The 27,170-nt window shown below is 35.0% G+C and overlaps 1 protein-coding gene across 1 annotated transcript in view; it reads right to left on the bottom strand.

Moving 5' to 3' along the window:
- FMN2 (formin 2) overlaps positions 1 to 27,170 on the bottom strand; it is a gene marked incomplete at both ends in the record, with an annotated part of 150,867 nt that overhangs the window by 17,312 nt on the left and 106,385 nt on the right. Inside the window, 2 exons of the mRNA XM_082302427.1 lie at positions 12,414 to 12,465; positions 26,787 to 26,879. Of these exons, the coding sequence (XP_082158553.1) occupies positions 12,414 to 12,465; positions 26,787 to 26,879 (145 nt within the window). The remainder of the gene's footprint in view (positions 1 to 12,413; positions 12,466 to 26,786; positions 26,880 to 27,170) is intronic.

Genomic DNA, 27,170 nt, shown 5'->3' with positions numbered 1-27,170 from the left:
GGGATTAAAGTAGGTAAAGGAGGTCATTGCCTTTGCTTCAAACAGCCTGACTTCTCAAGCATGATTAAAATAAGACAGTATTGTTCACACTACTGTCTTATCCTGACATGGCAAAAGCCGGAATTCTTTAAACAGGTTTCAGACTGGGTTTCATACCCCTCAAGCTGGCCCCGAAGGAGAATTAAGTAACACCAACTTTCTCAGAACAATGGAAGAGCTGCTTATCTCTGAAAAGTAAGGAAGGAAATAAATAAAGAAAGATGGTTAGTTCCTTTTCTTCCTTTCTTATCTTCTAATGTCTTTGGTTTGTGTAATTCAGAAAAATCACTTCAGACTGATGTCTAAACTCACTGCTTACTCAAATGTAGAAATTTGATGAATGAATCACTGGACTTTCATGTGTGCTCCCTTGAGTATAACTATGAGTCTATAAAAGTGATTTTTCTATTTGGAGGGAAGAAAGGAATGGATGTACTAAAAGCCAAGCCAAATTTAATCATATGAAAAAGAAGAGAAGCTATTCACATTGCAAATGGCTCACTGACAGCAATACTAGCTAATAGATCTGGTCCATTAGGAATATTTAAAGAGCAGCTATTGATTATTCACCATTTTTTCCCCATTCCATTCTGAGAACAACTAGCAAAAAGTTGCAGACAATAATTCAAATTCAAACCTGCTGTCTGGGGTGCACTGGCTGGTTTATAAACATGTACAAAAGCAAATCAACAATACTAAGCAATAGACAGCAGTAGTTTCATCTCAGCATTATTTGATCAGGCTTCCTTTGCCAAACAAATAGCAAAGTAACCATAGGTACAGACACGCCCTGGCTGACCTTCCTGAGAAATGGTGAACGCATGCACAAACACACTTGCATCTGGTTTTCCCATGCAGCAAACTAAATCACCTGAGAGAGTAAAGATTTGCTTCAATGTGTATTTAAAAGCAGAAAGAAGTGTTTCTGTTCTGCACTGTTTAACAGACTACATCTTTTGGTTGAAGTTGCAACATGGATATTCTTTACTATTTTGGCTTTATAAATCTCTAAGCGTCACTTATATACATTAGTGATTAAGAACAGTTAGTGTAAATGGTGCTAATCTGTTACTTTTGCAAAGCAGTTGTGTTTCAGAAGCAGTTCTAAATCAGGCTGAAACTACTGAAGTACCTTTTAGTTCGATTAAACTCACAGATAAAATTTAGAGCTAAGCATAGTCTACCAAAACAAAGAAGGTAAAAGAGAAAGAAAAGCTTGTATGTTCCTCCTACTACTTACAATTTGACATGAGTCTTATCTAAAGCCAAATTGAATTGATAGGCACGTAAGCCTGTTCAGAGTGTTGATCTTGAATTGTTAACTACATTTGAAAGATGAGTATAATACCTAAGTAACAGTATTTGCTTCCTGGATGCTAATAATTGCTAATAATTGTGGTAATTGAATCATCACATTAGTATTTGTTTTGTTTTATAAAGAGACCAAGGCTTTGTATGTATTTTCTAAGCGTATTCAACATCTGAAAGCAATACCAAGAGTTAATCTTCAGACAGAATACCAATCAGTCCAACAAGGTCACACAAAATTATGTAAAATAAAAGAGAAACAGCATCCTGGTTATTGAGATAGCACAAGACTGTTAGGAAACTTTATATGCATAGCATTCTATGAAGGCTGTAATTATCTATTGATGTATTTTGCTGAGGGTCCTTCTTTGCACTGTAACTTTGCACCACTTTCTTCACCTATTGTTTTCTTTTATAAAAAAAAAAGTTTAATTGCCTTTCCTCAGTGCTGTCTCTTATTCTGCATGATTATAAGTGATAAAATATAAAAAATAAATACAGGTTCATTCAAGATAAATAGTACTTAAATGCTGGTAAGAAATTTCTTCTTGTCCTTTTACTTTTCCCCCGTTTTATAACTTTCTTATATTAAAAAGAAAGTTGAGATAATATTCCAGCTTAAATTAGCTGCCAGAATCATTAATCTCTTCTTTCATTTGCCAATTCATATTGTGTAACTATGTATTTTGTAATATTGTTCCTTAGAAAACAACGGTCTCAAGAGATTTTTCCTTCCCTCTAAAAAAAACCTGCCAAACATTTGCAATGTTTTGAATCCTAAGTCATCTCCCTCATGTCTAGTCCCTTGCCTCTTATAAATTCATATTAAACAAAAAGTGTTTTATTGCTCCAACCATATGAAAATTAGCAGCTTCAGTACGAGCAAAGAAATCCCTCTACCTTTGAAGTACCGTTTTTTTTCTCCCAACAAAAGCTCAACAGAAAGCATCCAATACGAAGAACAGAAAATTATGTTTTTACAGGCTGGTCTGTCTTGCTCATGAGAATTTTAACACCCTCGCTTCCAATACTAGGAATGCTTTGCAACTTTAATGTTCATCTTCAGTGATCAATATTATTAGTTTTACGTAATGATTAGTAACACAAATGCAGAACTTCCATATTTTACACTAATGGCAGCAGACCCTGTAACTGAATACTGTTTCATAGCACAGAGCATACACTATGACATAGACTGTTAAATTCAACAGGTATCAGGACTAAAGCTTTGCACTCAAACATTTTGGGAAAAATAAAATTTTAGGAAGACCAATGATCTCATGGTGTTAACAGTGAATAAACCCTTCACATATCAGATTGCCATTTCAACCTCAATTTAAACTGTTATTCCAGACCCTTCTATTTACTTCCTTCAGTGGGAGAGTATTACTTTAGTCCTGTCTTTCATGAACAAAGGGCCTCCTAACAGAAGGTTGCAAAACAGCAAAATAAAATGGCCACAACTAAACCAAATGATACTTTTGTTAAAAGGTGAATTTGAGCTCTGAGACCTTCAAAATCTCTATTTTTAGGAAATAATTTTATCAGGTCCAGAATAAGATTTATTTGTTGGGTATGATGACATTTGCCTAATCAAGTCTTGTTCCTTATATCTTCTGGAAACAGCAGGCTATCAGGGATCACAGTTGATACTACATTTAAACAGTATTCTGCAAGATTTTCCCTCACTGGTTTAATTATTTTTTTCTCCGTATTTTTATTCTCTTTCTCTCTAAAACAATAGGCTCTAACCTGGTCCCTCTGTGTGTTTGGGTTGAGTTTGGGTTGAGTCTGGGTTTTTGCATTACTCTGATGTAAACAAGTGCTCCACTGATATAACAATGCCATCTTTTATCCAAGGTGGCATAGGATTAGGTGCTAAATTTCATCAGGAGGGAGCTATCTTGGAAAACAGAACTTTTCTAACGACAAAAAAACCACAGTGCTGAAAAAGCCATTCTGCTTTTCTGAGTCAGTTTCCAGCTAATTGAAAATCAAAGCTCAGGAAAGGTAGGTTAGAGATATTTTTGCTACCTTCATTAAATCACATGCAAAGCATGTCAGCTACATCTCACCCAGTATCTGGGGTTTATGTGAACCTGAATTCTGCTGTGCATATTTAAAGGTTCTGTCTCTATTCGAGAATATTATTCAGAATAAAATATGAATTGAGATAGTACATTAGAAACAGAACTAACTTGATGTCTTTTCCTTGCCTCTGACATCTGTATTCTAACAGGCCACTCTGAGAAAAAAAATAGAAAAAAACCCAAGCATTTTTTAGCGTGACTCTTTGAATGCATTTTTAAGTTGCATATGCTTTTTCCATGTCATTTTAAAATTACAATTTTAACTAATTTCAAACTTTCTCCCAAAATCATGGCTTGAGATAGTTAAAGTTCTCTAGATGCATTGGTGTTAGCTGCAATCTGCTGTTATCTGAATACTTTGCATAAATGTTTAGGCTCTCTATCTTGGACTTTAATGCTTTTAATTTCATGTTACAGTGGATATCATGCCCATGCCTGCCAGCTAAGCTGCTCCAGACGTATCGATAGCTCTGTGCTAAACTAGATGTAAGCAATATGAGCATGTGTAAAACAATACCGTGTAATTTTGTGCACTGGAAAGTCAGGCCTAGAAACATATCCAAGAGAAAACTATTTTTCTATCTTAAAAAGACAAACATGTGAGCTTCAAAGATATTAAATAACCCTTGGCTGGTTGAACTTGAAGAAATAATAAGGTGCCGTTAGACACAGAATACAGTGGTAGAATGAATTTCAACAGCAGTGGTCTGACACAAAAGCTGCTGGCCTCAGTGCTGTAAGAAACTGCTAAAAGCCTCATGTTGAAAGCCCATCTTGGCTTCAGATTATTAACACACCTCATCTTCACTGGAGGCCTTCTGAGCAAGCATTATTACTTAAAGAGGTTATAATTACATTTGGAAGTAGTCCAGAACTGTTGTGCACTAAATACTGTGTTAAAAGCTTATTATGTTTTTTCAATTTATTGATGACAGCCTCAGCCTTGTAATCTGCCTGCTCCCGTGGTGTGGCTCACTTTTGTAACTGAAATTCATGAAAAGGCAAGGTCAGGGTTGTCTAAAAAATCTCAACAATTATATAATGAAATAATAATTTTTCTTAAATCTAGAGCAGATTATTTAGATATCTAGATGGAAACCACACACATGCTTTACCAAATGTCAGGTACACACAAGATTAAGAATAAAATTCAACATAGATTAAATTTTATATATGTGCATTGACAAAAATACCCTCTAAATATAGCATGTGAAATGAATGTACAGGGGTTTTTTTGGCATAATCATAATAATTTCTATTTTGGTGCTCAAGTCAAATTTAGGTTTCAGTTTCTATTCTTTGAAATTTTATTCTTTATAGAATAAATATGCTTTTATTCTTTATAAAATAAAAATGGTATTAAACACTTGGGTATTATAGAACATCCTAGCATTTTAAATGTTGTCTGATGCAATTTCACCTTAACGCTTTGTGGTTGCTCTGGAGAGCGTTCTTACTTAATTCAGTGTCCAAGAGCTCTCTCCTTAACATGCATCCACTAATATCATCATAGGCCAGCACAACTATGAATAGAAGAAATCCATCCTTTGCTGAAAACAGAGCTGTTCATGGGGGCTTTCATATTCTTAAGAGTCAATTATGACAAAATCCCATGAAAGGAAATTGAAAGACTTCAAAATCTGCCTTGATGAACCACCAGGCTGGAAAGGTCTTTACTTGGATTTTTCAAATGTTAAGCACTTAAGATTCAACTCTCAAGTTATCCCAATATATCCTCTTCATAGAAATAATGGAAACTTTGTGTAGATGAGTACAGAAAATGGGCAACATTTTCTACAAGGATTAAGTCTAAATGAAAAGGTGGCAGCCACTGGAATTAACAGAAATATTGTATTAAATAACCGCATCACTCTGGATTTGTGAATCATCAATATTCACATATCCAAGCCAAGCTAGACAAACCATACTCCTTTGACCTAAGAAAATTATCTCATATCTGGAGGAGCTGTTCCCATCCCTTCCAAGGTTTACATGAAGGCTTCACAGTGTTTCTGGTCTGGGGTGACCACGCCCTAATTGTTTTCTCTAGGGTGAAGCAGGAAGTTTTACCTCCTCCACAGACTGATTAAGGTAGAACTATCAGGCAGCAGCTGAGAAAAGAAGTGGGTGAGGTTATCTCATGAGAAGCCCTCATTTAAGACGTAGTACAGAAGGGATCTGGCCCAGTAAAGCTGTTTCTGAACCGGCTTGTCGAAGAAGTCAAGAAACAAGGCAATGAGGCCGAGGAACAAACCAAGGAATAGTAAAGAGACAATGCTTTTTTTTCCTAGTCACCTCATCTCCATATATGAGAAGCACAGTGGAGTTTCAGCAGTAGGCTGAAGCAAGCCCTATATCGTGGAGGGGCTTGTGGATGGCAGCCTTCCATCAGCTGGAAATTGTTATGGAAGGAATGACCTATATTGTACAGATTATTACTGGATAGTTCCCAGATGAGTTAATACAGCAGTTGTGACCTAATTAAATACCACCCCTGCCGTTCTGCTATTCCATTTGCATATACATGACAACAGCAACATAATATTGTAATACTTAAAGTAAATCTTAACATACAGCAAGGAAGAAAGGAACAACTCTAGTGGCAAATCAGCACAAGAGAGTAAAAGAGACGCGTTATCCACATTTAAGTCACAGTACTTGCAAATGTGAACACTGTACTATGAAGGTCTTAGGAAACAATCTAACCAAACAGCTCAGGTAGACAATGATGAAAGAAAAGTCCTGCTGAACACAATCAGAAGCTGATGCAAAATGCAGAGGCACTGGAGCTAATCACACATGCACGCACACAAGCGTTTTACTTCAGCTGCAACAGCTCAAGAGGAATATCTTGAATTTTTGAGGGCTACTCAGTGAAACCACCTGCTGGACATAAACTGGAAGCCAAAAAAGATATGACACATTGAAAGACTTTAATTCATGTATTTTTTTCCCACTAATTTTATTAGCTACCTGATTCTTCTATTTTCTCTTTTTCTAATCCTCAGTTTGATGCCATAGCATTAGTTTTGGGTTGATCAGACCCAAGTTATTTTAACTATATTGTTATCCAGGTTTTAGCTGCTATTTAGCAGTGTAACTGTAGTTGCACCTTAAACTAACGTCCTTTATCTTTTACTGTAAGATCTAAGAATAAATCCTCTACATAAACTTTAGAATAAGTTGCATAAAATACTAGATTTCTGAATTGTACCCCAGACTGTTAGAAGTTGTATTCCCATTTGTTCATACTAGCAATGAATGCCATTAAATACAAACTAATTTCAAACCAATAAAATAAAATTATTTTCAAAGCAAGGAAGCCAAAATCTTTTAAAGAAAAGATAATGCTCTTACAGGCAAAAAACAATCATCTAAATAGTTAAGGACTTGTATCATTTGGCAAATATTTTCAGAAAAGGACAAGGACTTCATCTTTCAGGATAAGACCAATTACCCATATTTTAGAAGAGACTTTCTGACATAACTAAACTGCTGGCTAAGTTTCCATTACTGTGTATCTACTGGTCCTGATATTTTGTCAGAGACAGGATACTAAACTAGAATGATCCAAACTGTTTAACAGTCTGTAAGCTTCTTCTATACACATATCCTCTGCTCAGCAAGTATTTACTTTTTGCTGATCCAACTAATGTATATCTATGGTCTGAAATGTATTACCCTTAGCAATTCCAGCCTGCATGCTGGGAGCCACACAGTGAGAAAAGAGACATAAGAGTGAAGGAACCAACAATAGATGAATGGCCAAACAGTAGTGAAAGACAGAGTCCCATAGCATATTCTTGCCTTTCAGTTAGAACTTTCCTTCTGTTTCTTGTTGCCTTTTTTTTTTTTTAAATACATACCTCTTCCACTAAGCTTTTCACCAGTTTATTTCAATCATTAACTCAATTTTCACTTTAACTTTACAGTTCACTTTTGGAAACAATCCAAAACATTGTGTGGAGGGTAGTGAGGTGGGAAGAACATTTAATGTTTTAAAGGATTACCAGACTTAGGTGCTACATTTCGAGGTGTTGCTTTTCAGCAGTGCCATTGTACCATACTGTCTGCTATTTCTCTAAATGTCATCAACTTGTCAGCTCATAAGCAGGTGTAAACCTTTGCTCCTCCACAAGTCTCATATTCAGTGAAGTCAATGGAAGTCTGCAAAGACTGTTGTGTCAGGAATACTTTTTTTTTTTTGCAAGCAATTTAAAGGTAAACATTTCTCTTCAAAATTAATGTCGTTTTGTTGCTACAGCAAAAGAAAGCAACAACACATTTCAAACTGGATTATTAAAAGTCCTGAAAACAGAAGAGGTGCCTGGGAGGCTGCACTCAAAAAGCACTTAAAAGCCCAAAAATCACTGGAATGTGCAAGTAATGGAAGCAAATTATAAAATAAACCAAATAAAAATATCCCAATATAGAAAGATGAGCATTTCATACCAAGCCATGCACGTCCTAAATTCCCCAGTTGATACTTACGTCAAAAGGCAACAAGGCCTCTGTTTGACTTTTTATAAAACAAATATATATTCTCATAATGCTTTGAGATTTGCTAAAGAAAAAATTAAGTTCTAAGATTTTTTTAAATGAGTGATGCACAGAAAGCCAGGACAGCAAGTGGCATTTCTGTCTTTCCAGCTCTTGTTAGGCATCAACAGGAAAAACAGGTGAATGGTTTTAAACCACCAGTGCATGGGACTGTTGACTTAGTGACTTATCACTTCAAGCAAGGTTATACTATCTGAAACACTAAAAAAGAAACAAAACGAAACAAACCCCCCAAACTTTAGTAGCATTCTTAAACATTTCTAGCATACATTGTCTTTTACAGGAGTGGAATATAAATTAATTATATGAAATATGAGTAACTGAACAATTTTCAGTGCTGCTGAACTGAATTTAGAATCAAATGCTTCTGAGCAAATGTTAGACTGAGAACAGGAAAAATTGAATATCATCTGACTGTGTCTTAGATATAAAAAACAAACATCTCCAATTAAATTTTGGATAATTATTTTTGAATAATTCCCACAGTGTTATTCCAAGAAGACACAAATGTTTGCAGGGAAAGGGGAAGGAAAACACCATCTTTACTATTTCAGTGGAGGAGAGACCAGTGTTACAAGTCTGGATTTATTTGCTTTTTAAAAAGAGGTGAATCTGGAAGCCTTCTAAGCAGACGAGAACTTAATACTGGGTGAGGTATTATAAGAAAGTAATAAAGTTACTTGCTACTCCTCTAGAGCTGTTTAGATAGCAAGACAGAGAATTAGGAATTCCAACTTCACTGAATGCTGTTGCTAGTAATTTCAGTCAGGTTGTTTAGCTATTGGTTCTTCAGAAATGAAGTGCAAGAAGAGGAGTAACTAACTCATTTCTGATTATAAGTCTGCAAAATGGTATTTCTGCTGTTGCTGTTACTTTTTATCCTAGCATGGCAAACGAGGTATCACTTGCCATATTATCTGGACAATAATTTTGTTGCAATCTTGGTTCCTACCTGCTGTGGATGCTATGATAAAAGTCTGTCTCATTCTGAAATTGTATTAAGCATACCTGGAAACAATACTACTTCAATTTTTTTTTCTTGCTGCTTAAGTAAAATCACATCTGAAAAGATGAAAGATATTTAACGCTAAGTAAATGAAAATACAGAAAAGAGAAAACATATATAAAATACAAGTCTTGGGACAGAGGATGCTATTTCAAATTAAAAAAAAAAAAAAAAAAAAAAGGTGCACCGAACTGAGGACTCCTAAAATACAGAAGCATCTCTTTCCCCTCCTCCTCCTCTCTCTTTTCTGTTTTACTTCTTTCACCTCCCCCCAAACAAGTTTTTTTTTTTTGCTTTAACTTGACAAGTATTTCACAGTTTCTCAAGCATTTAGCAATGAGGATCTAATTGGAAAGTGCCAGGTTCTTTCTTATTACACTTTATCAATATTGTTAAGGGAATGATGTAATTGTTTGGGGTTTGGTGAAGACATTCCATGTCACTTCAGTGTTAATACCAGGCTGGAGCCTTCCTTGTCTGCCTGCGTAAGCTAGATAAACATAGACCTGTGTGCTTTCTTCTCATCTCAGGATACTTACTCAGAGAGATCTTGGAACATATGCCTATTGCGAGCTAAACATTTCACTTTTCATTTTATCCATGTGCCAGAAATCCATTCCTTGGATAAACACTTTACATACTGACACTCTCAAAGTCACTAAACACGATAAATAAAGAGAGAATACATCATTTCAAACTGATTAAACATTTTCTCACTTGTGACAAATGAACAGCTATACACTGTATGGAGTCCCTGGAGCAGACATTCCATTTGCTTTGTCTTCATTTTGTGTGTAAGATTAACTTTCCATTTCAGCTCATCTATTGCACAACTGAGCTTTTTTAAAATACACATTGCTGCATTTCCCCCAAATCATTATTCATTTCAGAAACATTTTTTTGTTATTGTTGCAAGAGCTTTTCTTTTGGGCTTTTGTATTCTAATGGAGAGAAACTAACAAAGAAAATAATAATAGTAATAATAATTAAAAAAAAAATCTTAGTTTTTAATGAAAGCTAAAGAAATGCTTCCATGCAGTAGACCTGAACTTACACATGGGCTGAAGTCATCCACTTCAACAAGGAAAATCCAAGCACATTAATCACATTAACTTTGCTCCATCTAATCCATCACTTTCCTTTGCACTACTTGCTTGTCTCGTTATCCTATGCACTGCTATCTACCTATGATTAGTCAAATGCAACTAATCTTTTATTTAGCTTCTTAAGCTCTCATCTTCTTTTTCACCCAAACCTGCCAAAAAGGATCCCAAGCATTTTATTTCCAAGCTAAATTAAAAATTTTAGCGAAATAATTACACATAATACTAAAACTATAGATGAAGTTGTCTTCAATGTTTTAACAAATACCACTAATCTGATCAAGAGTTTCAGTGGGAAGGTGGAGGGAAGAAAGAAAATAATATCTAGTAACCTAGATATTAGTAAATGTGGTCCTAGCATAATTCCTTATGTCTTCCATGAAAGATTATGTCTGTGAGTATCCTTGCTAGATATTCACAGTAAGGAGGAGCAATGAATCAGAATTTTCTTCTTTGACAAACTGTGTAAAAGGAGCTGCTACACTCAATATAGGGGGAGAAGAAAGAATTAGGACAAGTCAGAAGAAGCAGACGAAGTTGAATGACAATCCAGGGAGCAGTTTACTTTCTTCCCCCTTTATGCTAATTAAACCAATAGGAAGTTTTATATGATGGTTCCAGTCTCGTCAGGGAAAAAGATTAGAATGGAAAATGAATTAGACACCAAAAAATAGTGATAAATCACAAGATTTCTGAACAGATTGCTGATTCCACTGTCATTAGATTCCTGTCACCTTTGGAGTAGTATTCTAATCCATTTTCCACAGGAAAAACATTTTCCTTAAAAGAGCAGTCAGAGATCACAAAAATCTCCTAACAGCACCATCTTCTCTCAAAGTTTTATTGTGAAGGAAAATTTTAAAGATAAGAATTATGTAACCGAGCAGTTAAACAAACCTAAGAAATGTCAGGAATGCCTTTCATATACTTGAGCAAGAGGTGTGATACTAAGCCACAGCAATACCCTGAGATCAGCTCAGCTGGTTAGTGCATGGTGCTAATAGCACCAACGTTGTGGGTTTGATCCCTGTATGGGCCATTCATTTGAGAGTTGGACTCGATGACCCTTGTGGGTCCCTCCCAGCTCAGAATATTCTGTAACTCTATAATGAAACTTAAGGGAATCTACTCAAAGCAGCTGTCTGTGATTCTCTTACACTTCCTTTGTTGCATTTTTTCCCACCATGATTCCACACCACCGATGTGCCACTCAAGGAACTACCATCTCTGTACAAGTAAGGAGGGAGGTTCTTGTGGCACTCACTCCTCTTGGCTTCTTTTTCAGGTACTATCTTTAGTACACTGCCCAAGAGAATAGAGAGAGAATGTGGTGTTGTACCAGGAAAGATGTCAACCGCCCTGTGGCAATACTGCAGGTAGCAAATTTGGGCACTGAGATCATAGAATGGCTAACAAACCATAGCAAAAACCAGTAGAAAAAACCCCATAGTAGTAACATTTATAGTGATATCTTTTACAGGAATCCTACTGAGAGACTTCATAATTCTGGGAATATATAATGGATATATTCACTAGTATGTATTAAGTGATAGTTGTAGCGAGTACAAAAAGAAAGTGCTGTTTTTAGCAAAGGATAAACAAATGCAGACTGTGAGTTTCACTAAACCTGGGCTATAAATACTGTGCACCATATTTCGATCTCTTGCTGGGACAGATAAAAATCTGTCCCATTTAAACACTGCTGCTGGAGAACTCTTCCAAAAAATCAGACCAAACCACGTGTGGTGCAAATGCAGTGAGGTTCCCAGTTTTGGAAATTGTCTCAACTGCACACATCTGTGATGAAATTTAATGAGGTATTTTGCCTTTTGCCACAAAAAGTATTTGAAGATCTATTAGCAATTCTACAAAGGAAGTCACATTTAACTACACATACCATTAGTTTATTAAAAAAAGGTTTTAATTCTTTTTTATAAAATGGACATTTTATAAGCAGAAGAAACGGTGCCTAATGAATAATATTTGTTTGGGGAATGCTAAATATCTCTCAAATCACCACGATTCTTGTGTAGTATGAACAGTTTTCCTCAGTCCAAATGGTACATTCTGAATTTATTTTTACATAAGTTTAATGCATTTTCTGAAAGACAGGAGTAATGTACAACATTTCTTTATAGAATTTCAATCTTTCTTCATTGTCAAAATTGAAAATAACTAAATATCACTTCATTTTCTGAGTGCATTTCTATCAATATTCAAAAATACAGTAATACTGGTTATCAATACAACAACTGCTACAAAACCATATTTTTCAAAGAAAGGTTTTACTGCATTGCTCTTTCTTACCTTTTATGTGCTTCTGTCAGTGACTTCTCTTCATTTTCTTGGTCTATTTTGGCTGTAAAAATACAATCGAATAATTAGCAACAAGGTGAAAAATAGAGATGTTTCCAGATAATTTTAATTTTAAGTATGTAATGTGTAAAATATATTGAAACCATCTGAGGATATACTCATGTAGATCAATTCTGAAAGAAAAATACCAACCAACTCCCCATTCAACAAACAACCACAAAAACAAAACTGCACAAATTTTGATAAGCTTATTAAAAAGAAATCCAAAACCACAACCACAAAAAGAAATCAACACAAAACTCAAAGACTTGAAAATTAAAAAACAAAATAATCTTGCAGTAATATAAACAACAACCAAGTCATGAAATTGACTTAAAACCAGATCTTAAATAATGATTCCAAAAACTCAAATAATATGGGAACTTGTCTACCAAGAGGAGGAAAAGCTGAGTAAAGAGCAGAAAAGATTCAGCCTTATAGCTTTTCTACAAGTTGCTTGACAAATGAAAACTCTTCCTGCTCCCTGTACACACATCCATTAGTGAAGTACTAGAGCTGTAGCAGGCACATATTGAAAACATGACTGGTTTTATATGAAAGATATTATCATATGGTGATCATGTGAAGGAAATTACAAATAAGAAACTTTCACTCCCACACATTGGTGAAAAAATTATCTATTTGCCACATGTTCTCTCATAATTTTTTTGTGCACATTTCACTTAACTTACATCAGTGAAAGAATACTTAATAAAAAATCGACAAGAACGTGCACATTAACTTAGGCATCACCAATGTGCAAAGCAATTGCCAATCTTCTCTGTGCATGTGCTTAGGTGAAATTTATATTTATGCAGTCATTCAGGTAGCACAACTTAAATCTCATTTAAGATCTGCATGCTTTAGCAGAAAGCTCTTTTAAGCTGGTGCTTGATTCCCTTTTCAGTCTGCTAGACTTCTGGCCTGTTAAGTTGCATGTAGAATTTTAGGATTCCCAAGAGTCAGTAGCTTTTGGAACATGCAAAAGCTCTTAACTTCCTGGTAACAAATGTCAGTAGTATAAAATTCATGTAGAAATGTAAAAAAGAAGAAACCTTTAAGCTATTTTTTATTCCACTTTCCCTACATAGCTCTACAATAATAATTCATTAAAATTATTTTTATAAATCATAGATACAGTGCCTTTGAAAAAGAAAATCTTGATTTTAAATTTGTCAAAAAAGAGCAAACCAGTGGCTTAATTAGGATACAAAGATAATTGCTGTTTTTCTGTTACAATGTTTCAATCAACAGCAATTTACAAACATGCACTCAAATGGGCGTGTGAAATCTGTAGCAAAGGTATACAAATGGACTTTCCTTATACTTTCCCCAGTCACAGCAATGACCAGAGCTTTGTCTAGGGCTGCAAATGCTTTTTATTAGTAGCAATGTAGTCTGCTGAGTAGGGTGACCAGTGCCCGGATATTTGCAGTGGAAAAAATTGTATTTAGTAATCATTACTTGGGCTCCACCATTGTTATCCTGAAAGCAAAAAAAAATCCCAGCAAACCACAGAAAATTCAAGCCAGAGATGGGTAAATGCTCTCAAGGAAACTGAAGAGCACGTGAATCCTGCCTGATTACAGGTTTCAATACTGACTTGAAACATGGCCCAGATTCTTCAAGAGGTTTGCGAGGGCTCACAACCCTTTTGAGTGAAGTTGAGCCCAGTGCTCAGTGAATTTGGGCTGACTTGAAGTTTTTCTTGAAAGCCTTGCATCACTTTAGATAAGAAACCAGGTGAAATGTTGCAGGTTTTAGAGATTTTCATTAATACTTTTTTTTTTCTTCATATTTCAGTCCTGAAAGTCAAGGTATTACCAGTAAAAACATATTGTTCAAAAGACAAGAAGCTGTGCACAAACTCTCTGAATGAAATGAGACCAAATATCTAATTCTGCATTAACACAATCACTAAGTATCTGTGGATACAACTCTTAAAAGAAATAATTCTATTACTGAAAAATGCAATTTGGACTTCTTTCACTGAAGCAATGCTTAGAAACAGAGGCTAGCATCTTCCATCCTACGACAGTCTTGTATACACATATCGCATTCTTAGGATATATATTTTTTTATCATTCCAGGATTGGTGGGATGGAATATCATTAGACCTGCCTTGTTTTAGGTCCTTTCTTGTTTACTTCAACTGTTCTGCACATGTTTACAAACAATTATTTACACACCAATAATGGAACAAATATTCCACAATTTATTTTTCAAAAGAGTGTAAGCATAACATATTATCCTAAGCTTATCGAAGCATGTCAGAATATCCCCATTCTGGCACAAGTTTCCTTTCAATTAAAAAAGAAAGTTATTGTGGTCCAGAGAAGAAGAAAAACAAATTAAAGCAAAACAAAACCAAATTATTTCTGGTATATATACTTCCAATAAATTCATAGAGAATTGGTATCACACAATGAAAAGAAACTCTAGAAACCCTGAATGGCAGAGATGCATGTAATAGCACTTTTTTTTTCTAATTTTTTTTTTTTTTAATATGTTCTAATAAGTACATATGCATAAGGCAGCTACTATTCCCACAGAGAGAGATTTCATCCTGCATCAAATCACCTCTTGGTATTAAACAGAGTCTTGCAAGGAAAAGAATTTTCTCTGAAGAAGAATTTTCTTGTAGTTTGTTCCAAATGTGATGATATTTTTAAACATTTCGCATGCTATCAAAAAATATTATTCAGGTGAAAATCTAATTTCAACCCTTTTGCATTATCATTTTTCTAGACAGAAAAGGTTAAAGACATTATGAAAACAATTCTGATTCCACAAGACCACAGGTGGGACCAGTGAAAGAGAAAATATGGTATATACACTCAGAGATCTGTCCCTGTCCAAAGAAAATAATCAGATGACTGCTTTTGCAGTAGTATACAGTAAACATCCAAGAGCTATGGAAAATGGCTAGTTGAAGACACCCAGTGAAATTTAATCAGTCAGGGAAGAAAGCCTCCTGTTATAAAAATGACAGAGTTCTTATTATCACTTGGATGCAATGGAATAACTTGTAGACACTGAAACAGCTGGAGACTGTTATAACTTCTGGAATGGGCCACTAATATTACCTCCTGATATTTGTGATTATGGGTACTTTGCCCTGTACTAATCACCCCATTGGTAAACTGCTTCCAATTTAGCTTTCCTCTTTGAGTAGGGAAAGAAAATAATGTAGTTATGGTGGATCCAGTTGAAGATGCATTATACTTTATCATTTCACTCAATATAATGCATCTTTATTATCACTTCTTCCTCCAAAGCAGTTCATCACAGGTGTAGTAAGAGTGCACGAAAGGCACCAGTTTGGCTTCTTCATTCTTGGCATATATACATTAAGTGCCAAATGCCAGCTAAAAGATGTCCACCTTGGGAGAATATTCAGGGCAGAATAGTGTACTTAAAACACCTACAACAGGTGAAATAATAAAAAAAAGAATATCCATACCCATTCCACACCAATCATAACATATCAATGGTCAATATTAGAAGAATTAGATAAATCCAGGGATATCATGGCAGCTGACCATATCTGAGCACTCTCTTCTGCCACTGCAATTACTCTCTATCTTCAAGAAATAAGATAATTTCAGAAATATTATTATTTGATTTCCTTTGAAAAACATTAAAAGAAATCTTGTAGTCATGCAGTATCCATATCTGCTTTCATATCTATTTGGAATCCACTAGCTAATGTGGCAGTGACTGCTTGCAGGTTTTCTGACAGATGTAGGAATTTCTGCTCTTGGGTTAGTTTTATGTCCCAAATATTCCATATTTTATTGGCTCATCATCTTTTCTAAGACCCCCAGCTAAGAACTTTTCTTGATTCTTGACACCAATTTGCTTAAGTACCTCCAAATACACTGTTCCAAATCTATTAAAGACTATATCATACCAGGAAATAGTAACCCCACTATTTTGTGTAATGCATCACTCACCAAAGGTAACACTTAGTTTTATATGTCAGCCTTCATACACTCTATATATTGTCGGGCTTTACATGCAACTTTCATAATCCTGAAGGCAAAGATATTCTGAAAAATCTACTTTAAATAATATAATTGGAAAATAACCTTAGTTCATATTGAAAAACATGGCCATCTCAAAACCCATAGCATTTTGGAGTCAAAGTGACCTCACACAGAGCAAAGCTACCTTATCAATGATTTACAACATGTACTGATTTAGTTATATTTTCCCTTTTTCATTTGAAAGCATCTTTAATGCCTTCTTGTTGGATGACATTCCACTGTTTGCCTGCTTTTTCCATTAAGATACCTTCAGATTATTTAAAGTTGGTCTCCTTTTAGAGCAAGGTCTATACTTCCTAAACACTTTATATATTTGGTCAAAATTCAAGTACATTCCTTCCTCCCTACATCATTGCTTACCAAGCATGAGGACTGTACTATATCCAAGGCTCTTTTATCAATTCTTTTAACTATAGGACATATATATTTCTTCAAAAATTACTCATCAGATGTTCTAATTTCTATTCTATCACTTTTTAAAAAAATTGATTCAATTTACTGCTTGATGTTTTATAATTGGGACATAAAACTTGATTTCATGCATCTCAAAATGAGCTTTCAAACAAGATCTCACAAATTAAATATAATTAACTGAATTTTCAATTTTTCTGTCCTTATCAGCATATATCCACATTCCAGAATGATGTAAACACATGAAACAATGGCATGTTCTTCCAATTCTTTTTGATTAGAGTCCTGCAAATGTTACTTATAAACTTCTACAAAGGAACATATATGAACAACCATACTAAAGTGACCTATGCATTTATGAAAAATCTGATGTATCTCACCAAATTGAATGTGAGAAATAGACACAGGAATTTTAGAAAATGCTGGTCTTCAGCAGAACAGTATAATTCACTTTTCTCTAAATAGTCTTTTTTTTTTTTTAAGAAGCCTAGAAGATGAAATTAAATTAAAAGGGGTTCAAAGGCAAGGATATAAACCATTGATTGATCACAAATTGTCCCCTCTGACCTCAGTGGATCATTTTGGATGTGTTATATACTAAGTTCTCTGCGGAAATGAAGCCATGCTGCACGCAAAGACAACTGCCAAGTATCCTTTCATTTTCAGGCCAATAAACTTACTCTACTAGTCTCCTCCAAATTTAACCACTATACCTTGTGCATTAAATCTGACTTTAAAAAAAGCTAATAACATGAATATATCTTCTTTCTATGGGTACAGACTATTTTCCGTGTGAACAGATATTGCAAATAACATCTGTTGTTTCTATTATCAGCTGTTGCAATTTCTTGTTTGAAAGTGTGATATTTCACTCTATCATCTCTTCCACAGGATTAAAAAAAATCTAAAGAGAAATATTTGTCTTACAACGAACTGGGAACTTGAAGACATACAACAACTGGTTTAGACTGGGATTATGGTGCTCCTCTTTTATATACACATTATTAAAAAGCAGCAAAATTTATAGAAAAAAAAGAAAACTATTAATAGTATTTTTACAAACCCTTCTTGCAGATTTATGAGGATCTTTAAAAAGGACATATTTTCTTTCACACTGGTGATGAACAAATAGTAGCTGGGGCTTTGAAAATATACCATGTATCTCCAATGGCAGAGCCACAAATTCAAAAAAAGTCCCAACAAAACTTAAACTAAAAACCAAATTGAGGGAAAAACATTCTTAAAAAGTTTATGGAACCTCAGGCAGTTCACCTGTCACGTCTGACCTAGCTCCATTAAGGCTTGAGCACCTGAGGTGCCTGAAAAAGGCCACAAGGATACCTTCTGTAGGTATCTCAAGCACATGACTAGGACAGAAAGAAAATGGATATAGAGAAAATATTGGATGAACTACCACAAGCAACAGCATGCTATTACTCTGCTATTATTAGGGTCTAAGGTCCAAGTTTACAAGAGCTCTGTCAGTGTTTCTGAGGAAATTTCCCTATTGTCCTCGGTAGTATATATACTTTTAAATACCCTCAGAAAATACCAACACTTAGAGAAATTTTTTTTTGGCAGTTAGCATACTATTGAAGACTGTGTTTTGCAAAACCTTGAAACACCAAAGCAGAATAGCAAATACACCAGAATCAATAGAAAGCTCTTGAGGAAAGTCTCTTTCTTCCCCTCCCCCTTTATCTCCACTCCCTTTTAGACTTTTGAATTTGTTTTGCGTCAATTTTTGGATTTCGTTGTTGTTTGTTCTCTTTGCATGTTTTATTTAATAGGATTAGTGTGGTTAGGGGTATGAGTGGCACTCGGAAGAACTAAGCTATTTTAGATGGACACTGTGAAAAAAGAAGTGGCTTTTGGGGAAGACTGTGAAGAAAAGTTAGATGACCATTAGTTTTTAAATGACGACAGGGGCTTGTGCTTGGTGGCTTTCTAAAAAAAACCAAAATCCATAAACCTCAAGCTTAGAATTAAATATGAAGTATGCAAGGGATTTGATGAGAAAAATAGACTCAAAGCTAGCAACTAGTAAGAATTATCAATGCACTTTATGTGTAAATGTACTAGATAAGCATAGCCACAAAACAAGTTGACCCATTGGTGCTGATTCAGAATGTATTCCAAGTAGACCTTGTAAGTCTACTCAAAGTGCATTCAAACACCCTGCCAGAGCTTTTGTTCCACCAGAACTTTTTGTTGTTTGTGGTACGATCTTGATCCAGTGATTACTGTCTGTAGTCACCGTCTGGCCCCAATCCCTGTTGCAATTTAAGCTATTTCTGCTGAACCAGTTTCAAAGGGCTATGAGTAAGGAGATGCACGAAATTGCCATCCCTTCTGATCTCCTGAACTCTCTTAAGGGAATATCACATCTTCTCAGGTAATTGAATACAGGAATGCATCTGAGTAATCTCAGATGGAAGGCAACAAGAATCCTTTCATCTTGTCTACATCCTAAATCTTTTTACTTTTTTCCTCTCTTTATTTAAAGTGTTAACTAGTATTTGTTTATAATTAGCTATGAATGTGCTTTCCAGTAACTTTCAAGTGGAGCCAGTTGTTTTTTTCTCTTTTTTTGACAGATACAAAGCCTTTTCAATGACTCATTAGAGCTGTGTTGCTATAGTTTTGAGAATTTCTATTTACACTGAACAAAGATCCAAGTCCATTTGGATGGCTTGTTATCGGGTACATTAATGCTAAGAAAGCTTTACAAGAGAATACAGCAGGATTTCTTCTGGGAATCCTAGCAAGAGTTTTACATCCTTCTGTACTTCCTACGACAAATTCATAAAAGGTTTTCAGCATGAAGAATACCTGTACCCCCTCCCCCATTTTCTAAGATTTTTATGCCTACAGGTAAGAGAACATTGAAATAGAACATTTAAATTTAGAAATTCAGACCCCAGTTTCTTGAAGATAACTTGGGATAGAGCATCCAATCTGCTGAACATTTTCCTGATTATGTTGTTTCTTTTTTCCAAAACCTATGATCAGTTAAACACATAAACACTTATATAGATTCCAACCAATTATACTTCCTTATGACTAGACCGTCACACAACAGGAATGCAAATTATGTGCTAGCTCCATAGATTATGAGCAAGATTTCTGGAAGCACAACTTAAAACCTCAGTGAATAAGCAAGGACAGAAACTTGAACTTCCTTAAAAGTTAAAAAATTTTAAAATTAAGAAGACTATAAAAGGAGATTTACTTTTCAGATTAATATTATATTAATAAAACAAAAAAAATTAATCTCAAGTTCTATCTGAGACGTGTCTCAAGATGCAAACTTCCTCCACATTTTGCTATTTGTGTTCTCTTTTACTCCATCAGGCAGCAGTTTGGTAATAGGACAGTTATTTTTGCTTCAGTATTCATCAGCAAGTGGTCTATCCACACTGCCAAAGTTGCAGAAGGCAAAGGCAAGGACTGAGAGAATGAAGAAGGAAAAGATTGGGTTTGAGACTGAGGAACATGAAGGTACTCACATTCATGGGACCTGATGAGATGCATCCATATCCAAGGAAGTGGCTAAGCCACCATCCATCATATTTGAGAACTTGTGTCACATTCACAGAAGTACAATGCATTGTATTTCTTGTGCAGCTTTGAGCTCCTCACTCCATGTTCCCTGCTACTGATCTTAAATCCAACACTGCTGAAAGGTCTCAGTCAGGCCAGGACTAGGCAGGAAACAGATGTGAAGCTGGACAGCATACCTATGACTAAATATATGTTTTTGGGTACAATAAAGATACAGCAAGAGAATTCAGGCCTGATTTAAAAGGAAGGCTGTTCATCTGTAAGCCTGGATTCCACAGTGCTGAAGAACATATGCCATTGTGATTACGGCTTATGAAGGACCTAAGTGCTCTTAAGCTTTAATGTCCTCTTATTTTTTGTTCTCCATCCCAAGAACTATGTCATAAAAGGAATCTTATTTGACTACATTTTTACTAGAGAAGGGAATTAAAATGTGAATTATTTTCTGCCCTCCCCTGTCCACAATGTTTTTGGTGGTTTTTTTCCTGAAGGCATTTTTTTCAGAGTATTTCGAGTTGGATGACTTATATCATGCTATTGTGATACTCATACATTGTTCTGTCCTCATGTGATGACAAAATATGTTTTTTAACTCTACCACACCTGTGCTGTCTGAAACCACTGCGATGCCTACAAAAATGATTAGATGAGATCCTGTGCCAAAGGCACAAAACAGCTGACAGCCCCAGTCTAAAAGTTTGGTCTTTCATGGACTTTCATGGAGCAAGGGGAGGCTAATTCAGTGAAGCCTGTCTAGTGTTGCAAATGCAACACTATCTGAATTAGGATTATTATGTAAAAATGCACACCAATGGAGGTGCTGACATCTGAAGTAAGGATAAGTTTATATCACACTGACGTTAAACTATTTATCAGCATTAAGATGTCAGTGTGAGATTAAAAAAATACTTTTAGGACTCAAAGAACAAGTTTTAAAAGCTCCTTCAATAATTCAACAAAAAGAATACTAACAGAAAAATTTAAACATTCATTAAATTAAATTGCTTAAGTTGAATTCCTGCATCTTTTGTTCTAGTGGGTTTATGCTTCTTGCCCTTCAGATTTCTCCAAAATTTTCTTCTCAAAGGAAAAAAAATTTTTTTTAGATCTTAGTAATGAGTATATTTTGGTAATCATAATAACATTCAAAGTCAGTGTCTCCACATAAATTACTAATATCCAACCTCTTAATGTTCTGTGCAATCTTTTCAAATAAAAACAAAAAAAACATTCATTCATATATCTTCCTAATCATGTTTCAGTCATATTTTCCTCAAATTATTTTTAGAAAAATTATTAAGTACTGCTATGATCTCCTTTATATTAATCAAATTTTAAGAGCAATATTTAAAGAAAATGGAATCTGCAAAATCAATCATTCTGGGTTAGAAAATGCCAGAATTAAGATTACCCTAGCAGCACTCATTTCACAATCATCTACAACATTTCTGGAGCCAGGAACTTAACCCAGACATCCAAGATGCAGTCTGATGCTGCAGTCTCTCATTCACAATCCATCATTTGATGATGCACAGCCTTTTGCTGCTTGACCTAAAAGAACAAGTCATGACCAACTATCTGGTTGCAGCTGCAGCAATAAATAGAACTCACTGTGATTTACACATTCATTTACTAACAGTTTGGAAACCAGGTTCCTGAATGCTCTTCCAGGCAAAAGGAGGAGATGGTTACAGACAGTTCAACCAAAAGGACAATTTTAGCATCTTTATTCTGTGAGATCATGAGGATGTGACTAGAATTTAGGTCTGGAGAAGAGTCTATATTCTTGGGTCCAGCAGAACAAAATCTGGTGCTGGTATTCACTTACAATAGCAAAATGGCAAAATTTTTCAAAATAAGACTAGAAGGAACCAAAGATTGAAGGGTTACCCTGTGGTCCCAAACTTAAAATTACACTGGAATAATCCTCATTGCTTTTAGATGAAATAGTGAAAAACCAGAAATTTTTGTTTTTACTTCTGCAAACAATGCCTGTATTTGTCCCATGGAATACTGTTCTTTCTGAAGTCTAAAACTAATTATATTCGCTTGGTTTCTGAATATGATGACAGATGATTTGCTCAGATTTGAAGTCCGCAACGTTTTCACAATTTATAGAATCTCAGTGGAAAAGCTGTGATTTCAACATACTGAATCTTCCTACTTCCCAAACAAATCTTACTGTTCTGAGGGAGTGATGACTGCTGCCTCCTGCCATAAGTTTCCTGCTTTATCAAGCTGACAAGAATGCCCAGCCTAGACAGCATCCCAACAGCAAACACCCAGAGACAGCTTTTCACTGCAAAGTTAACCACAGTTAAAACCTGGGGACTATGAATCAATTGTGGTTCATGCACACACAATTCTTTCAGCATGAGCTAGCTAACCTATCCAGTGGGGACAAGGTTAAAGGATTACTAACTGCTAATGAAATTCCTCTACAAACTGCATGATAACTAGAACCCTCAGCATTTACCCACTGTCTCGTGTCAGACTCATTCCCGCCAGGAAAAGAAGTGATTTCTGAAGCTTTCTAAACTGGTGGATGTGATCTCTCACGTATTTGCATCCTTATGTATCCACAATTACATATGGAACAATGGAGACAAGGTTCCCAAATAGAGCTTTGCTTTCAATCTCTCTTATTCAAATTATGACAACTTGTGGGGAATAACTCAAAGAGAGAAAATGTGACTATATATTCTATACTGGGGACATGCAAATTTTAGATCTCTACTGTTTGGTATGAATAAATTTTCATTGGAAAAGGACAATTGTTTTACTATATTTCACAGTTATATATTACTCACATATTGGAAATGCTTAGAGAAATGGTTATAGCAAACTAAATAATAAACAATATATTTTTGAAAAGTTTTGTATTTTCTGACAACTTTTCTTCAATCTCCTTTTTTGAAGTAGATTTTCTATTTTTTTTAAATTTATTTTTCTATTTTTAAACCCTATGGCTACGTAGAAGTTCAGAAAAAAATATAACATTTGTAAGAACAAGAGAACCACATGATACATTTGGTGATTTGATGTGATTACAGTATGTGGACTCAAAAAGAGGACATGAAAAGAAAAAGAGGAGGAAAAAACATGGAAGAAAACAAAAGAACCTGGAAGAACAGAGAGGATTTTGTTGGAGGTTTTGAGGCACACAGACCCTCAAAAACCCAATGCATAGGATAAATCATGCTTGCCAATATCCACTAAGCCAATGTAGAAAGGAGCACAGGTAATTAAATCTTGTTAAGTATTATGATCATTTTAACAAAGACATGAAGTCCCTCAAGAAAGGACTGGTATCCTGTTGCTAATTTGCATACTTTAGTGCACATACTGATTGTTTAGGCTACTGACTTGGATAGCAAGGCAAATACTGAACAGCCTTCATTACACATACCACTAGCACTTTCATCTAAAAACGTCATGATTCTGAACACATTCTTGCCTCTTCCCCTTCTTTAGCTTTCAAATGAAATAATCTACCAGCAAGCTAATGATGTACAACCTTTTTTTTTTGTCTCTGCTGAATCTAACAAAAGTGTTAACATTAAAAAAGATTTTTTTTTATTAATACATCATTAGTAACAATCAGCCAGATGAGTTGCAGTAACATAACTCAAAGTTATCTGTGTGTGACAGTAACTATTCTTATAAAGCAGAGCCTTTCTAACCCCTTGCCAAGGATATTTAATTTGGTGTGCAAGTTTTTTTGCCTATGGGAAAACCATTTTCCATTTTAGCTGCTAGCAACATGTATAAGTGAATATGCTGTAAGTAACTAGCTACTTTGAACTTTTGGGTCCCATTATGCACACAAGTTATCCGCTCTAAAAAGGCACCATACAAACATGCCAAATTATTTAACCTTTTGAAAAATGCTTTTCATCTGAATTATAAGTTAAAACTTTTTCTGACTTTAGAGAAACTGGAACTTGAAAAGATAAAAATGTAAAGCTTGATTTTTCTTTGCCCAGAGCATATGTTATATAAACAAAAATCCCCAAAAGGTGCCAAGAATTGTCCCTCTGTTTTTCTAAATGATCATGTGTGCAGTCTAGCTGAAAAGACTCATCGATTATGTCTACATAAACAACAAAAGCCCTTAGAAAAAATATCTAGATCAAAAGCCTGTCAAACACTGAACAGGAAAGAGAAATCCTGCTTTAAACATGGCCTCTTTCAAGTCGGAATTCAATCCCATGAAGTAAAAACAAAGGATTTCATAATGAAAGGTATTTAAATTACTTTATTTTTGGATCTTAACCAGGGATTCTTTTTTGCTATATGTTAACCTTTGTCTTTCTTACATTGGGACAGAATTCTTCACAATAGGCCCTACGGTTTTAAAAAAATGTAGAAATTTAGTCACACTTTACTGTGCTCACAATACACAATTATTTTTATCAAAATGAGACACTGATATTTTTACTGACATTATGGGTTTCTCCTTTTGTCAACAACACACACATCTAATATGGGAACACAGCAAAGTTCTTAATGGATGCGATGGATATATATTTTTTCTTTTCTTTTTCCTCACTCTCCTAAAGTACAGACATGTAATCACAAAGGAAATTGCATATCCTTGCAAAAACAGATCACTATACAGATTATATAAAATTATATTCTGAAAAGTATAGTCAAAAATCATAAAACAAGCTAAAGTTAGACACTTCTAAAACTATGGTTTCTAAAAGAAGAAACAAATTTAACAGATAGCTGTCTGCTGAAATACAATCATATAATCATAGAATGGTTTGGGTTGGAAGGGACTTTAAAGATCATCTAGTTCCAACCCCCCTGCCATAGTCAGTGACACCTTTCACTAGAGCAGGCTGCTCAGAGCCCCATCCAACCTGGCCCTGAACACTTCCAGGGATAATCTTCATGTTTGATTTCCTACTCTGTCAATAAGGTTAAAACGACATGATTTACAGCATGCCAGTAGTGATATCTTTCAGAAAAACTTGTGATTTGAATTTTCCCTATCTATACATAAAAACTATAATATAAACCTAATGCAAAGCACTTGCTACATGTTCAATCATACCACTACTGTAATATTTATATGCCATATACATAACCAGCATCCAGTTTTAATTTGGTTCATACCTACTTGTGCTGGAGACAACATCCTGTTTGCCAGGTTTGGATAGTGGACATTTGTCTTAGAAAACATCAGTTCATATTTGATGATTCAAAATATTGGGTGTGCTCAATTTATTCCCTGTAATTGAGAGTCCTATAGCATGGATCAGTACATAGTAGAGTACATGAGCAGCCTGGTCTAGTCCCCTCCAACCCAAACCATTCTATGATTCTATAGGTACTGCACTTAAAATGCTTGGATATATAGTCATCTTGGATACTCTAACCAGGAAGAGACACATGCAAATCTGACCAGCCTCTCAAACACAAAGCACATTCAGTTAATAATTATATCTATGAGTGGTAGCTCTTTAACACATGTCAAGGCTAATGAATTAATGAATCAGCACAAGAATCAGAATTCTCACATAATTTGCCTATTCAGGAGACAACAGGTCTGCCTTCGATTATAAGAGGCAATATCAAAGCAGAAGGAGCAGCAAAATGTTACAATTACATTGATGTACTCATCAGGGCACTTTAACCCTGATGCATTGATTTCTGACTTGTATTAAAACATGAATTGGTCAATGCAGAGTACTATTTCAAGCTCTGATATAACATTTGTGAAAACCTAAAGTTATCCATATTTCCTATAAAAGCATAGTCCATTCATTTTCAAAGGGTTTTCCTACTAATACTCAGGATGCCAGTTGATCCTGGCTATTTCTAATATATTTTCTCTTGCAGTGTTAACCATTAACCACATCCAAGTATTTCATATGGATTTGCAGTATATCTGGAAAAGCTTTAACTACTTTTGTTATGCTTATTCCATGTTTTTGGCGCACCCAAAAGAATTATCTCATTGGAATGAAGTTAATGAAACAGATCCAGCTTCAATAATTTTTCAAGGAACAAAGGCTGCAAGTTTGTTTTCTACTGGAATGTTGAACTTAGAAGATCACACACTCAAGCCAATAGCATTTGTCTTTGCTGTCATGCAAAAGAGAGTGAGTCACCTACAGTACAAGAGAATCATTTTGCAAATCTGTTAGAACTGTGTGGCATCTGATTAAACTAATCCATGTCTTTCTATGATGCCAAAATAAACAGTCCCTTTCCCACAACGTATAAACATTGTTCCCATAACTTTCCTTTGAAATGTCATGAAAAGGTTAAGTGACGTTTCATTATTTACCTTGACTAATGAATTGCTCCATGTTGTCTTTGAAGGGCTGTAGGTGCTCTTCTAGTGATAGCTGATAAACTTTTGCTGCTTCTGTCTCACATGCTGAAATTGAAGTAACAGATTAGTTTAGGGTGACACATTCGTACCATGGATCTGTATACTGTAGTAAAAAACACTTAAATTCATATCCAGTGAAACTGCTGGAATATGCACCTCAAACACACTACAAGTACAAACACTATGATAATAGAATTAGGAACAGTTATATTCCTAGTAAAATATTTTTATAGGCAGATAATTTGTGGCCAGTGTGTGAATTTAAAAGAGTGGTAGCAAAAGTTAACAAAAGTATTCAATTATTTTGAGGGAGAAAGACAAATTTAAGGGGCAGAA

This window comes from Coloeus monedula (assembly GCF_965178545.1).
Source record: "Coloeus monedula genome assembly, chromosome: 2".
In the NCBI taxonomy this organism is placed as follows: Eukaryota; Metazoa; Chordata; class Aves; order Passeriformes; family Corvidae; genus Coloeus; species Coloeus monedula.
This window is presented reverse-complemented; position numbering and strand designations above follow the sequence as displayed.